Source organism: Sus scrofa, chromosome 11 (genome assembly GCF_000003025.6).
Source record: "Sus scrofa isolate TJ Tabasco breed Duroc chromosome 11, Sscrofa11.1, whole genome shotgun sequence".
Taxonomy (NCBI): Eukaryota; Metazoa; Chordata; class Mammalia; order Artiodactyla; family Suidae; genus Sus; species Sus scrofa.
In genome coordinates this window covers 67,787,603-67,804,040 of record NC_010453.5, presented here as the reverse complement: position 1 = coordinate 67,804,040, position 16,438 = coordinate 67,787,603, and the positions used below count along the sequence as shown (strand labels likewise).

General features: G+C 48.9%; 1 protein-coding gene across 30 annotated transcripts in view; it reads left to right on the top strand.

The window, feature by feature from the left end:
• Positions 1-16,438, top strand: part of DOCK9 (dedicator of cytokinesis 9) — a 288,344-nt gene that overhangs the window by 248,312 nt on the left and 23,594 nt on the right. For 17 of the 30 annotated variants that reach the window (XR_002336733.1, XM_021065834.1, XM_021065840.1 and 14 more), the window contains 6 exons: positions 1,361-1,498; positions 1,610-1,792; positions 3,306-3,419; positions 3,536-3,751; positions 5,464-5,521; positions 7,991-8,097. Coding sequence is in view for 29 of the 30 variants with exons in the window: in XM_021065834.1 (XP_020921493.1) it covers positions 1,361-1,498; positions 1,610-1,792; positions 3,306-3,419; positions 3,536-3,751; positions 5,464-5,521; positions 7,991-8,097 (816 nt within the window). In the remaining variant the exon portion in view is untranslated. Of the gene's footprint in view, positions 1-1,360; positions 1,499-1,609; positions 1,793-3,305; positions 3,420-3,535; positions 3,752-5,463; positions 5,522-6,408; positions 6,487-7,990; positions 8,098-16,438 lie in introns of all 30 variants that reach the window. The other 13 variants (XM_021065826.1, XM_021065818.1, XM_021065829.1 and 10 more) reach the window with 1 other exon arrangement.

Genomic DNA, 16,438 nt, shown 5'->3' with positions numbered 1-16,438 from the left:
ACGCAGCTCTCTGGTGTCACACACGTTTACTGGCTACATGCTGACCTCTAGCTGGGTGACATCTCTGTCCACTGTGTGTTTTCAGCGATCGTTGGAAGTTTTAGCCAACCAGGCTCACAGTGTTTAATCGATGTGAATTTGCTTCTGGCGGGAGGAAATCTTAGCGAACAGGAAAAGGAATTAATGGTGGCCCTCTGGCTCTGCCACGTGAAACCCATGACGTGTTAAAGTCCTGCCGGCTGCTCCTTACTGCACTAGATCAGAGGCTGCATCAGATGCTCCCTCCACTTGACCTCAGGTCTTCACCGTGGCCTTGCAGGCTCAGCTTTAGGGTCTCTGTTCCACAGGTGAGAACGGCGAGGGCTGGCTTAACTGTGCCAATCCGTGCATCTGCGAAATTGTGCCTGACCGAAGCCTGTGCATTTCCTCCTTGGCAGGCTACCTGGTGATGCGTGGCCTAATGGGGTGCCCAACAGCCCTCGGGGGAGAAAACACGACCCACCCTGGTGGCAGACCTATGTCATCCACCTCACTTCAGTATTCTTTCAGCCCTCTAATTAGCTGGCACCCGTAATGGCACTTCCCTATTGGAACTGAGATGTCACAAGCCTTGTATCAGTTGCTGGTGATAGTAAAAATAAGTAAATAAATAGAAACTCAATCAATACTGAGAAACAGTGGTCCTTTAAACCATGTTACAGTTTGCTGGAAACTATTATAATTAGTCCTTTCTTTGATAGGAAAAATGTAAATGCTTCAAAACATAAATTTATTGATAAAGGAGTTCCCGCTGTGGCCCAGTGGGTTAAAAACTCGACAAGTATCCATGAGGATGCAGGTTCAATCCCTGGCTTTGCTCAGTGAGTTAAGGATCCAGTGTTGCCGTAGCTGTGGCATAGGCTTGCACCTGTAGCTCCTCTTCGACCCTTTATTTGTTGATAAACTTCTGATAAGCTTTGTTGGGTGGGTGTGTTCACATGGAAGTTCCCAGGCCAGAGGTTGAATCAGAGGTGCAGCTGCCAGCCCACGCCACAGGCACAGCACAGCTCGCATCTGTGACCTGTGCTGCAGCTCAAGGCAACACCAGATCCTTTAACCCACTAAGCAAGTCCAGGGAGCAAACCTGCATCCTCACAGATACTAGTCGGATTCTTAACCCACGAAGCCATAACATGAACTCCTATGAAAGCTTTGTTATACTGCAGGAGACTTCTGTGCTTTCGTAGAGGACTCGTGGCACGTTTAAATTAGAAGTCGTCTCAGTACCTAGAAAATGTAACCTTTGAGGCTGAACGTCGCAGAAAACCCGTCCGCGTGTCTGGTGTGTCTCACTGACCGAGCTGTCCTCCTGTGTTTTAAGAACCAGCTCCTGGCTGACCATGGGCATAATCCCCTCATGAAAAAAGTCTTTGACGTCTACCTGTGTTTCCTTCAAAAACATCAGTCCGAAACGGCTTTAAAAAATGTCTTCACCGCCTTAAGGTCATTGATTTATAAGGTACGTTGTTGCACCGGGGGGGGCCGTCACTGTCCCACGTTCTCCCCTGGCCACACGGTGCCCTGTGTGGAAGGGACCGCCAACCTCTCTGGGTCCGTTTGTTCCCTCCAGTTCCCCTCAACCTTCTACGAGGGGCGGGCGGACATGTGCTCGGCCCTGTGCTACGAGATCCTCAAGTACTGCAACTCCAAGCTGAGCGCCATCCGGACCGAGGCCTCCCAGCTGCTCTACTTCCTGATGAGAAACAACTTCGACTACACGGGGAAGAAGTCCTTCGTGCGGACGCATCTGCAGGTGCGCGAGCCGTGGCTTCCGGTGCGCGGGCCGTGGCTTCCGGTGCGCGGGCCGTGGCTTCCGGCGCGCGGGCCGTGGCTTCCGGTGCGCGGTGTGCGCTGCGGGACTCCGTCCCAGCGGCAGGACGCTCAGTGTCACGCTTCCCAAGGTCAGGCAGTGTCGGTGCTGAACCTTGTGGCCTCAGGGTGGAAGATTCAAAGGTCACACTTCCTGGTTCAGTTTATTTCACCCTCCCCATCGTAAGTGTGGGGCCCAGCATGTGTTTCTGGTGGTGAATTGACGTTTAACCATTGAATCAATATTGGGCTGACCGAAGTTCCACTGAGTCAGGGTTCATAGAACCTGTGTGAAGACGCCGCGAAGTAAACCCCTGACGTGAGACACAGGTGCCCAGGGGTGCTTTATGACTTCCGTCCGCTGTTAGCCCTGCCATCGCTCTAGAGTTAAGGGGTCCCGAATTCTCTGCCTTGCAAACCGTGCCAGGTACTGAGCAGTCTTATGTATTTTGTCGGCTCTCTTTTTCTACAAATACGTGTAGAAGTGCCTTCTCCGTCTCGATACTTACTCCTTTTCCAAAACAGATATTTCCTGTTTGCACAGTGCGTGCCGGGATTCATGGGTACAGCCATAAACAAAACAGGCCCCTCTCCTGGTGCCCGCGGAGTGTCGTGTATTGGAGGACAGACAGACCCTGAAACCCTTGTGCCTTGTGCCCGGGGCCATAACAGGGGACCTTGGATGCACCAGGGAAGGAACTAGGGGGCTGCTCAGGGGATGGGAAGGGTGGACAGGGGTCGGGGGTTCTCCTGTCCCAGGCCACACATACACCATGAGAAAGGGAGTTGAGAACATGTTGAGGAGGCATCGTGGCTTGTTCAGAGGGATCGCCTGGACTCAGTGCTGAGAATGGAGCAGGGAGTGGAGACCTTAGCTCGGGACGCCTTGGGAAAACCGCGGCCACATCTACGCCAAAGGGGACGGTGTCCTGGGCTGGGCACAGTGAGGCTAGAAGGAAGAGGGGATCGAGTTGACAGTACTTAGTGATTGACTTTACCTGGGTGTGGTGACAGAACGGGGGTGGTGTGGGGAGGGGCCGTGGTTTAGCTTCAGTAACTAGGTAATGGTGGTGCTGTTTATAGACCCCCCCCCCCCAGGAAGACAGCTCTTCCCATTGCCTAGTCAATAGGTACATGTTTTAATTAAAAATGCAAAGGACCGTCCACTTATTGAATATTTAATAATATAAATTCAAGCCAAAAGACAGCGAGGTAGATATTAAGGTCGCATTCTCCATTAGAGAAAGTGATGGGTAAGGAACCATCCAGGTGATACAGGCTCATCTGCTTCTCTTTCCTCTGCACGCTCCTGATGAGCACTTGGATGTACAAACAGGGCTCAAGGACAGCAGAGCACCTTCTGGGGTGGTTCTTAGACAGGGGGCACGTCCTACCCAAGGGCAGGAGCCGGGCCTCGATGAAGGTGGACTGATCAGCTCATTTTCTGTGTCCCCAAGGTCATCATCTCTGTCAGCCAGCTCATAGCAGACGTGGTTGGCATCGGGGGAACCAGATTCCAGCAGTCCTTGTCCATCATCAACAACTGTGCCAACAGCGACAGGCTCATCAAGGTGGGTGGCCCCAGCCCGCTTTGTCTGTTACCCCCAGGACTGCCTTGTCCTCTGATGGGAACGGGGACAGGGGGCCCGCAGCTGAAGCCCGTGTCTCTGCTGCACCCTCGTTTCAGCACACCACCTTCTCCTCGGACGTGAAGGACTTGACCAAGAGGATCCGCACGGTTCTGATGGCCACGGCCCAGATGAAGGAGCACGAGAACGACCCCGAGATGCTGGTGGACCTCCAGTACAGCCTGGCCAAGTCCTACGCCAGCACCCCCGAGCTCCGGAAGACCTGGCTGGACAGCATGGCCAGGATCCACGTCAAAAATGGGGACCTCTCCGAGGTAGCCTTGCCAGCCTTTCCGTCTGGGCTTTGGAGAAAACTAATTGTGTCCCATTCACTGAAAAACCCATTTCGAGAAAAATTTCCCAGTGATTCAAAGAAGCCAATTAAAAACAGGTGATGCGTTAGGCAGTGCTGAGCCCCCAGTTACTCTCTAGTCCTCTAGGCATTTTCAGAACTTTAAGAAAATGCCTCTCTGTCACCAACGGGCATTGTCTGAAAGCTCTCAGGAAACATCCCTGCTGGAGGAGCTGCCTGCCAGCTCAGGTGCACTGCGTTTCTGCCTCAGAACTCCTCTCTAGATCTGAAATTCAGTGATTTTATGATAAAATTAGACTTTCCTGTTAGCAGAGTCGCGACAGGGCATCTCTTTTTCCCCTTGGAGGTGGTCCGTGGCTGCCTGTGGACGTGGCAGAGGTCAGAGTGCCCCCATGTGTGCGGAGCTGGAGGGTTCAGTAAGCCGTGGCAGGTGGGGTGGGATGGGGTGCATCTTGAGATGGACTGGACCCTGGATCTGGCATTTACCAACTCTGACATTGAGCCAGCGTCTCAGTGACATCGTCTATAAAATGGGAAATTAAGGAAGACAGCAGACTGAAAGGCAGGTTCTGTTCACGTTCAGTTTCATGTTCCCGTGAAAACTCTGTTCAGGGTTTATGCCTGAGACACTTGAGTATGATCAGCCGTGCTACCAAAGAAGCACGCTTTTACTTTTGAATCTCTCTAATTACTCAAATGAGTAAAATTATGTTCTGCACTTGAAAATTTAACTATTTACCTCTTCATTATTCAGTCCATTTTTGACTGTAAGTTTAATCTAAACTGTGCATAAACCATAATAAAAATGAACTACGTATTCTTAGTAGTAGTAATTTTTCTATCATTCTGATAAGAACCAGGGGCTCGGGCATTGGAACCTTACAGTGGGTTCATTTCTAACATCTTTGATGTTTTGTAAAGCATGGCAATTTGGTGAAAAGAATTTATTTTTATTTTTTCTTTTGTTCATAGTGCTATCTGCTTAACATTAAATAATAGTTTTCATTCTGAATTCTATTTTTAGGAAAAATTACAACTTTGTCTTTTTTTAGGTCATGAGAAAAATATATGAGCCCCTGAACTTTGAGCCGTTCTCTCTGATTTTAGGGATGCACATGCCTTTTCTTCAATGGTCCTCTTTTCCCTTTAAGAAAAAGAATGCTGAAATTTTAGATATAGTAAAAAAAAAAAAAAAAAAAAGCCACTTTTAAAAAATCTTTCATATTAAAATTTAATAATTCTATATAGAAATGGGCCTCTGTAGTTTCAAAATTTTAATTTCTGTGAACTGTTCCACATTGTCAAACGGTGGGATGTCAGCCATTAGAAACACTAGTTGATGTAGTTCCCACTGTGGCTCAGCGGGTTAAGAACCTGACATCGTACCCATGAGGATGCGGGTTCTGTCCCTGGCCTGGCTCAGTGGGTTAAGGATCCAGCGTTGCTTACAGCATAGGTCGTAGATGTGTCTCAGATCTGGCTTTGCTGTGGCTGCGGTGTAGGCCTGCATTCGACCCTTATTTGGGAACTTCCTAGGCCATGGGTGCAGCCCTAAAAAGAAAAAGAAACACTAGTTGATGCCTTGAGATGTCATATAAGTACCTATTGTCATCATAAAGCCATCGTGCTGTGCTTTATAAGTGGTGGTCCTGAAGCATGTGTCCTTTGTTGCAGGCGGCGATGTGCTATGTCCATGTCACAGCCCTGGTGGCAGAATATCTCACACGGAAAGGTAAGGGATGATTCCTTTGTTTTGTGAAATATCTGTAAAATTGTACAGAGCAGCAAAGGCAAGCGAGAGCCATTCAGAAAGATACGGGGGTAGAAGTGGTGTGCATGTGTGTGCATGCGCGTAAGGGAGGGAGGAAGAGAGACCCTGTATTTACTGTTTGAGTCACTGGCATGCCATCAGCCTGACTTGGTAGGCACCGCAGAGATGCACAGCTAAAGTAGGTGGCATGTTGTCATTAACCTCTGGCTAATAACTCCATCTTGCAAAATTAGTTCATGAGCTTTGCATCTGGGAGTCCCTGGCCAGCCAGTCTTGAGCTGGAAAGATTTTATTTTCCCTTAAGATCATTCCCACTGGAACCGTTTATCCATCAAAAGGCAGCTGTCCCAGGAGGCCGTCAGACCGCATCTTCTGGAGCACAGCCTAGGCGGCTCCTTGTGTGCCCGAGGGGCGGGGGGGCAGCTTGCTGGCTGCAGACCTTGCCTCCCCACGGGAGGAGGGGCGGGAGTGGCGCCACCCGCTTGTACCTTCAGTGCTTGTTCCCACGTGAGGCCAGGAGTTCTCTCACGGGTCCTCTGGTTAAACACCAGCTGCTCGTTTCCACTTGCAAGCTGAGAACACGGGGATTTTAGAAAAGCCTGGAGTGTGCACGTGCGTCCTGGCCCTCGGCCGCCCCAGATCCGGCTACGACGGGAACCTGCCCGAGGTGGGGCACAAAGTCCCAGGTGCGAGGCCGGGGGCTTCCTATCGTTGTGGTGCAGCCGGCTCTTTGAATGCCGTGTAAGGGAGTCCAGGCTGGTCCTACGCAGAGCCTGGAGGAGAGAAGTCAGGGGGGTGCTCCTTTCCTGCTGAGACCTTCTGCCAGGTGACGCTGTGCTCGTGTTTAGAAGCAGACCTAGCCCTCCAGCCGGAGCCGCCCCTCCTCCCCCACGGCCACAGCACCTGCCAGAGGAGGCGCCGGGGAGGTGAGCCGAGGGCGGGCCCTGTCCCTGTGACACTCAGAGGTGTGGGGTTTCTCTTTCACTTCTGCTGGGATGGCCTTGACTCTCCGTCCCCCCGTCCTCGCCTCTCCGGCTCGATGGCGGTCTGCTCCCCTGGGCGAGGGGAGGGAAACACCTTGGCCACCGCTGTAGTTGTTCCACCCAAGTCGCTTGTATATTTAAATGTCCTCTGTAGCCAAAAACATTGCTTTTTGTACATTCCTGTGTCCTCAAGCTCCCCGCGTGATGCTTTCCATAGAGGAGTCTTCGTTTCCGTGAAGTAAGAGCAAGGCTAGAGCAGGACAGTGGCAGAGATGCTAGATAAGCCATGAATGGCCCGGAGGCCTTGACCTTGTGCAGCAGAAAAGTCTGACTTGCGGGGCTGCCCTTTTTAGACTTGACTTCAGAGTTCTCTGTGTTCTTCTTTTTCCCAAAACATGGGAGGTCTCAGTTCAAGTTTTGGCTTCTCTTTTGTTTTATGGTGAATAGCGATCTTAATAGAGCAGTAAGACATCTCAAGTCCTTCTTCACTTGATCATTTTTGTCCAGCCGACATTGTCCAATTGACGCAAAAGTTTCCCCGGTGGCTCCAGGGTGAGTAGGGCGCGCATGGCGCTTGCTGCTTACGGAGCCCGTCCTCATCCCGGGTGTTTCTCCCAGCAGCAGCCCCTGGCGTTTCCCCGGAGGATGCGAGCGCTAGACCCGCGAGCCATCATCCTGCCCCTCAGGCAGGGCAGCTCCTCAGCTCACGGCCACCACTGTTGAGTTACATCTGCTTTTTGGGGTTTTTTTGGTTTTTTGCTTTTTTGTGGGTTGAGCCCGGCCTACACCACAGCCACATCTTGGGATCCAAGCCACATCTGTGACCTACACCACAGCTCACGGCAACGCCAGAGCCCCAACCCACTGAGCGAGGCCAGGGATCAAACCCGACTCCTCATGGATACTAGCCAGATTCGTTTCCGCTGAGCCACAACGGGAACTCCTCAAGTTACATTTAATTGACAGCTTCACACAGGAGAAGGGCGAGTTCTGGGCTATCCCCGCCAGAGGGGGCCAGATGACAGCTGGAAGGAGACAGTTCTTTTTGAGTCTGTACTTTTCTGATTGGCTTTGGCTGCTTTGCTTTTCTGGGTTTCTGAGCATGATCATCTTACCAAAGCAAACTACTGTTGTTATTATTTTGCCATTAATTCGATCCTGTACCTATTTCAATTTATTTAAAGATTAATACATTTTGATAAAGGTGGGTGAAAAATAAAAAGGGACGAGAAAAAGAAACGGAATCGGGGGGCGGTTAAGTATGAGGAACGAATGAAGAGACGTACACAGTGGCCCCGGGCTCCCTGTGGGAACGCTGGCCTGAGGCCCAGGAGATTTCGGCATCCGTGACCTCATTCCACCCAAACGAACGGGCGGGAAGAACCCTCGCGGTTCGGCCCCTGTCCAGTTGGTAGCTCTGACCTCTCCCCTGCTCTCTGGCCTGCAGGCGTGTTCAGACAGGGCTGCACGGCCTTCAGGGTGATCACCCCGAACATAGACGAGGAGGCCTCCATGATGGAAGACGTGGGCATGCAGGACGTCCACTTCAACGAGGTGAGTGCCACCGCCCAGGCTCCCACGAGCCTCCGGGGCTGCCCTTCGCCTGCCAGCGCCCGACGAGCGTTTTCTCTCCGCAGCCGCTGTGCGTGCCCTTGGCTCTAAGATTGAGTTTGTTCTCCGGGACACCGAGTCAGAGCAGCGAAAGCTCCGTTTCCCTTTCCAGGAATGCCTCCTTTTCCCTGGAAAGAGAATTGGAAGCGCTGATTAGGTGAAGTGAGGCCGAGAGCTTGAACACCTGTAGTGAAAGGTCCGGTATTTTGACCGTAAAGCTTCTCCCTCTTTCCAGCATTCATGTCTCCAGTTCATGAGTTTTATTGATGTTTAAACTGACTGTTAGATCAGTGTCTCCAACGCAAGATAACTCTCCAGTGTCCCCAGACCCAGCAAGGCCAGGAGAGGCCAGACTGAGCTGGGGGCAGCGCAGCGCCTGTCCAGGGCCCCGGCTCCCTGCCCCACCTGAGTGCTGCCGCCCACCATGAGGAGGGAGGGCCAGCCTGTCCCACCCTCACAGAGACCTGACGGTTTGGCCTTAGATCATTGTAGCAGTTTTTGCATGTTTCTTGCCTAGACAGGGTCACCTTGGAGCCACTTCTCTGTAACTAGAAAGTTTTGGAATAAAGCCAGGTATTTGAACAAATGCCAATTTTCAGCACGCGTTCCCTGAACTTCCTCTTCCATGAAGGTCTAGCAGTAGCGTGTTTCCTGTGTGCCTGCCTCCCCTCACCTCAGAGCAAAGGGGGACAGTCGACAGAAAGCTTTTGGTCCTGCCTGTCTTTATAGGAAACAGAGTTGTGTGTTTCTCCACGTGGAAAAAGGGGCGAGCATCTTCTCCCTGCGTGATGCTTGTTTTCATGCTGCAGAGGTCCTGCAGGTGACCTCATGACTTCTGATCATGGTTGTGCCAGGGGCAGAGCCCGTGACAAACATCCTCCATGAGGCTGACCACCTGTGAGTAGGCAGTTCTCAAAGTGCGGTCCTGGGACCCCTGGTGTCCCTGAGACCCTTTCACAAAGTCCTTGAGGGCCTTAGGTTTCCAACCGAATGTCTGGGTGAGACTAGCTTTTGTTTGGCTACAGCATGCCAAGCAACATACTGAAGAGCGATCGTGCAGAAGCAGAGATGGGAGTCCAGGCATCGCCTACAAAACCAGACATCAGCCTTGCAAGAATGTAAAACAATGTCTTCTCCTTAGTTTTTTTTTTTTTTTTTGAAAAATGTTCTTTTTTTTCATTAATGTGTTATTTTCATTAACATGCAATAGGTTTATTATTATTAAGAAATCTTTTTTTATTTTCCATTCCTAATATTGTAGATATTGAGAGATGACACCCATATACATAAAAGTTCTCAGCCATTTTTAAAGAATTCTCAATGGTTTTTATGATATATAAAGGGACATTAAGCCCCAGAGGCTTAAGAACCACTGTCAAAAACGGTCTAGTCTTCAGATGACTGTCTCAATTAAAAGCCAACCATGAGGGAGTTCCCATCGTGGTGCAGTGATTAACGAATCCGACTAGGCACCCTGAGGTTGAGGGTTCGATCCCTGCCCTTGCTCAGTGGGTTAAGGATCCGGCGTTGCCGTGAGCTGTGGTGTAGGTCGCAGACGCAGCTCGGATCCCGTGTTGCTGTGGCTGTGGCGTAGGCCAGTGGCTACAGCTCCGATTCGACCCCTAGCCTGGGAACCTCCATATGCCGTGAGAGGGGCCCAAGAAATGGCGAAAAGACAAAAACAAGCAAAACAAACAAACAAACAAAAAGCCAACATGAGAAAGGGGGATAAGATACTGAGTGATTTCACATTTACATACTACAATAATTTTAACCAAAATGCATAAAGCTTTCTGATTATCCTGAGGGGAAAAAGCCAGTTGGTTATTACATGGTGTCAATAGTTCAGCTGTCTCTCCACCTTGAGATGCCTGGACCGATGGTAGTTTTTTTATCTTTCACTTGAAGTGGAGGCCTGTCCCTGAGGCAGCCAGGCCCGCGTGCTCTTGGCTTTGAACGCATCACTTCCAGAAGAGTTTTGACTGGGTTACAGCCTGAGAAGCAGCTTGCAGTCAGTGTCTCCCTGGAGAAGCCATTCTTGTCCCCCGCCACCCAGTCAGCCCTCCAGAGCACAGTGCTTTGTTTAGAATTCGATAAGGAACACAGCAATGCCAGGAACATCGCTAAAGACTGGAAAGTAAACAGGCCTCAGTAACCTGTCCTTGGGGATGATCAAATGAAGTTCATGTTTGCTCGTCGGATTAAGGAATACGCTAGAACCGTCTCTACAGCCTAGGGAGCGAGCCTGTGAAATCGAGGGCAGGCGTGATGGGGGAAGTCTGGCAGTGGCACCCGTCTGAGTAATAACGAAACATGTGGCGGGGATAACTTTATCCGCAGTTTCCAGCACGTGGCGTTTCCACCCTGTCCTTGAAGCGTATAAAGTTGGTCAATCTTTAACCAGGTCCATAGTCCATGATGATCTGCGGTGATGAGGGTGTGACACGGGGGCTTGTAAAGTCCCAAGCAAGGCCCGCACATTTCAGATTGACACTAGTGGGAGGGAGAAAATTAACGTGTTCCAGAAGCCACAAGAGCAGAAATGCCACATGCAGTTTTTGCTTTGGCGCTGAAGATGTTTCAAGAAAAAGAGAAAGTCGAATATCTCTGCCAGAGAAGGAGTTTGGGCAAAGCTGATGAGAATAGGTGTAGAACAACAGCTTAATAAAAAATCATTGCCCTTTTAATCTGCATTATTAGATATATTTAAATGCCTAGGATGCTCTCCTAACATGATTTTAGAGGCGCTGCCAAAAAACGCACAGTTCTCCTGGCAGGAGGCCTCAGCTGAGTTTTTATTGGTGGCAGTTTATCTTCCTGACTCTGATCTAAAGAGCAGACTCCCTCCCAGCTGCTTTTGACTAAAGAGAAACGTCTCATTCCTGTTTACATTTTGTTTCACAGGTTGGACCTATGCAGATTGAAAAATTCTGAGTCCCTTGTGATGTCAAAATTTCGTACAGCCCATGTCATTTTTTAAAGCAGATTGATTGAAGTTTAACTTTGAAAATTCACCTGTTTTATGTGCACACCGTGATGAGTTTTTGACAAAAGTATACTATCTTGTAACTGCCACCATGGTCAAAATATAGAATATTTTCGTCACCCCCCAAAGCTCCCTTTGGCATCCCCCGGAGGTCCTGGCTCCGGCAACTGTGCCCTGCATCCTGTCACTACAGTTCCCACCCGTGTCATTTTGAGAGCCCCCCCTCATTATCCCTCACAATCAGAGTCCTGGCAGGAAAGAGCACACTTGCAAGTTGAAGAACGTCTAACAAAGGGATGTTTGACAGGTTTGTTCAGGCTTTAGGGAAACCAGCAAGACTCTGGAGGTTAGTCACAGCTGGGTTGCCACCCTTGACCTGTGGGCCTAGGGAGGGGGAGAGAGAAACTACACACAGGGTCACCTGCCTGGGCGGTGGGCTCTAGGGGTGAGCTCAATCCTGGCACAGGGATGGGGAAGCAGGATCAAGCAAGCACCCCCACCCCACTCTCCTGCTGGCCTCCCACCAGCTGAGCCCAGCCAGCAGGCAGGCCAGCGGGCAGGCCAGCGGTCCTGGTGCATCAGCCCCCCGCCCCCCCATAGCACAGAGTGAGGCAGTTCGGACGAGAGGGACTCCAGCAGGGAAATGGAAAATACAGCCCATCCCTATTATCTACCAGGTTGCTAAATTTTCTTTGTAACCCCAAAATCAGTACTCACTGACGGGCTTTTGCAGGCGTTTGGGGACATGCACAGAGTGGTAAAAAAAAAACTTGAGCCCACCTGTTCCCAGTGGAGGTTGAATGGCAACGCTCTGCCTTGTTGTTTCAGCTCCTGCTGTAAACAGGGGTCTGTCTCTGGCCCCATGTAAGCTGCCGAGATGCCATCCTGTGATCCGAGCACAGAGGGAGCCTGTGTGCCCTATGGAGAAGGCAGATAACTTCATTGAGGCCGGACTTACAGTGCTTTTGGCCACGGGTTCCATGTTAATGAACCAATATGTACTAGGTTAGGGGTCTTTAAACAGGAACATGCAGAAAACAAGGTTATGTACTAATCCGTTGTCTAAAATTTTGTAACCAGAGACTCTCTGGAGCCTAACCCTGCATTCCCCCCGCGGAGGCACAGCCCCGTATTCTCAAATTCAGTGTTCGAGGTGACCTGCTAGAGCATAACCGTCACGAGTAACGAGGACCGACTTCGTCCGGCACCCTCGGGTGTCGTTCACAGAGCGACAGCTGTCATCGTTCATGTAGTGAATACGTGTGGCTAACCCCCCAAGGGGCTGACTTACACTGGCCAGACTGTTGTCTATGCGGAAACAACTGCCAGGGACAAACGTAAAATGTTACAATAGCTACAGAACATCTCAAGAGAGAGCCATCAGCAGGACACTCCTGTGATGCTCCCAGCCGGGGGATTGTAACCCTGCGGAGTCGTCCAAGCGTCTGCTTTTCCTCGACCCAGACCCAGCGCTCTGAGCCGCATCAGAGTTGCCTCGCGTACCCTCGCTTTGATAACCATCCTCCCAGACAACAGCAGTGGGGAACGTGGCCCGTGGAACCTGTCTGTCTGCCCTCCCTGGCTGCTGCCAGGATGTGCTGCCCTCCTTCACGTTGCGAGTATTTCCTAAGCTTCCTGGTGCGGGAGAGACAGGGTGAGCCTGACCTGGTCCCTGCCTCAGCACAGGACACTGCTTCGCATGCTTTCTTCCCGTCCCTCCTCAGATGGAGCCAACATCACTCAAATGAAAAATTTATAAGTACCCTGCACACACGCAGGCTCTCCCAGGCATTTTCATGCACACACATGTGCACACATGTACCCGTGCACAGCATTAGGGAGCTATTTCCCCAGACAGGTGCTTGGTGCCCACAATTGCCTGGCTGTGGCACACTTGCCAATGACTAGCTAATGACGTTTTAAACAGCTTCCTGAATGGCTTATGAGCTTAGTGTACTGAGAACGTTTTGAGATCGGTTGCGTGCTGTAAAATAGGTACTTTCCACATGCGTAAGGTTCATTGACGGTTTTTTTTCCCCCTCCCACCGGTACTAACAGTTCTTCCTGTGTATTGACAATTTAGGGAAAAGTAACTAGGCATTTAGGTTTTAAACAGGGTGGGGAAGCTTTCAGGCCTTCAGTTTGACCACCTCCCAAGGTCAGCACTCTCTGACCATTGTCAGTGTTAGTTCTCATCCTCAGGTGATTGCTGAGAATTCAAAGTAAATTAATCCATGGAATTTCTGTTGAGACTATTAATACAGTGGGCCCCAATGTTTAGTTACTAAGATGTCTTAGTTTTTATGGCTCTTCATGATTTTGTGTTGATGTATAGCCTCTCAAATTTAACTCTCTATGATTGCTGGTTACTTCATTTCAAAGAATTGTTACTTGATGCATGAGTTGTAAATGTCTAGGTGTAGAGTTGACATTGACCTGAGTAATTTACCAAATTAAGCATTGATGCTCAGTAATTCATACCCTCTAATAAGAGAAGGACTTAGCTTTTTAAAAATGAAAGCCAGTTTTAGATTGTTTTGGGGTAAAGTTTGTGCCTACTCTGCTTTTTATAGTATATATTACCTTTTTTTTTTTTTTTTTTTTTTTTTTTTACAATTCTAAGTGATACTCAGACTGATAAAGTATAGATCCTGAATGGCTCCTAAAGCAGATGTCCAATAGCATATGTAAGTTAATTTACTGAGCCCTGTTCTCTTTATCAGACATTCTTATTTTCCACCATTCTGAGGCATTTCCCTGATTGAAGTCCATCTTTTTATACCACATATGGTAGATTTTTCCATAATGAATTCAGTTGTCCATAGTAGTGATTTGCTACTTGGAATCAGGTTTCATTGTTATTAAACTTCACAGGTGTGTCTAGTTTGACAAACAAGAGTAAAAAGAGTATTCAAATCTTACTCTCCCAATTGGGAGCATTTGATTTAGGAGATGACCCTCAAATTCTCTTTGCTATGTATTTTTTAAGTGACTCAATCTAGGACCATTTAAAATATATCTCAGGAGTTCCCATCGTGGCGCAGTGGTTAACGAATCCGACTAGGAACCATGACGTCGCGGGTTCGATCCCTGCCCTTGCTCAGTGGGTTAACGATCCGGCGTTGCCGTGAGCTGTGGTGTAGGTTGCAGATATGGCTCGGATCCTGTGTTGCTGTGGCACTGGCGTAGGCCGGCAGCAACAGCTCCGATTAGACCCCTAGCCTAGGAACCTCCATGTGCTGTGGGAGCGGCCCAAGAAATGGCAAAAAGACAATATATATATATATATATATATATGTATATATATACATATATATATACATATATATATATATATATATATATCAAAGGCTAAACTAGATACCCTATGAAGATGGGTAGAACATCGTCTTAAAATCAAGTAGCATCTTCCTTAGTACTTGCTTGTTGGTGGCAGTTGATGTACACCTCTGCATTTTCATGTCTCATAAAATTATCTGTATTCAGTTATTAACTTACTTTTGACATGGACAACTTCGAGTGTGGCTATTTAATCTGTGTATTTAATCTTTCCACCTCCCCAGCCTCCTCCCTTGTCCCATCTGATTTAGATTTTATACTCCAACCCCCCCCAACTTCTCGTAAGTTTCTCATGCACCTTGCTCCCCTGTCGTTGCCCATGCTGTTCCCTCTCCCTGGAAGGTCGCCCCTCTCTTCCTACCTACTCCCCGCTTTCACCTTTGCTTCACTAGCTCCTGATCATTTTAAGACTCAGTCAGTCATCACTTTTGCAGCCTTCCAGGCACCCCTTCCCCATTATCGAATAGATGCTGCTCCTTTCTGCATCCCTGATTCCCAAAATGTTTCTTCATCAGCACACTCATCACCGTCTTTTATAGTCTCTTCGTGGAGCTGCATAGACTGAGCTCTGTGAGGGCAGAAAGCGCTCTCTTCCCTCGATCATCAGCCTCCCCAGGGCTCAACCAGAGACACAGGGACCACTGCAAAGTTCGTAAATCCCTACTGCTCTCAGTTCAGAGTGTCTGCCCTGTGCTGTGCAGTTTGGCGCACAGCTGAAATCGCTGTGCGTTTCTCTGTCTTCGGTATCTTCACAGGGACTTGCAGCTCTGGCAGCTGGTGGTCATGAATCTCTCATCCCCCGGTTCTGGCTGCACCGTAGGCTAACTTCCCTGTGTCTTTGCAGCCTTCGTCCTCAAAGCCAGTTTCCTGTATATGACATAACCTGATAAACTTGTCCTAACCCGCCCTCCACGTTTAGTAAAAGTATAGAGAGCTGTTTTTATGAATTACAGAAACTTATTTTATTTATATGGATTTGTTTTATAAACCCAGTGGCAAGCACAATACCTTGCCCGTAGTAGAGTCTTGGTAAATGTGTGTGAGTGAATGAATGAAAGAATCAAGTTAATGATGTGGTCGTGACTGCGCCTGGTTGTAACCTTTACCACTAGTGAGAGGTATCTGTTTTCTATGAGATGATGCTCCAGTGTCTCCAGATCCTTACCACGCTGTAACTGCTGTGGCAGGGAATTAAGATCCCATCTTGGACCCAGGGTGTCAGCATTGCGTGTTTACATCTACAGTGTGGACCATGCTATACTTTAAACCAAAGCCCAGTAGTGAGAAAGGAAGGGGCCAAATGAGTGGTCTGTAAGCTAAACCTAAGAACAGCTTTAAGATGGTAACTTGCCGTGCCATGACCACTTTCTTATCAGAAGAATGCCTTGAGGAGTTCCCGTTGTGACTCAGCAGATTAAGAACCCAATTAGTATCCAAGAGGATGCAGGTTTGATCCTTGGCCTTGCTCAGTGGGTTAAGGATCCCGAGTTGCCGTGAGCTGTGGTATAGGCCGGCAGCTGCAGCTCCAATTCAACCCATAGCCTGGGAAGTTCCATATGCTGTGACCCTAAAAAGAAAAAGAAAAAAAATTCTTGACTGCTACATGTAGTAAACGTGGCACGTGTGTGGTAGGATATTACCTAAAAGAAGGAAGATGACATTTTTCAAAAATCAATACAAAGTGCAAAGTGATGATTAAAATAAAAGAGAGTTCTTTAACCAGCCCGGGGAGTTATATCTAGCATTTAGTTTTCAGAGCGTTTTAATGGGTAAAATCTTATTTGATCCTCATAACTACTGAATCCGTTTAGACTTTATTGCATTCCCCGGTTTTACAAACATGGTAAAGTAAGTATGTTGACACTTACAAATTTCATTTTTATGCTCTTCTGTTCTGTGGCTTTTCATAATCAGAGGCATGAGAAGAATCATAAAAGTTTGTCATGTTTAACTTAGATA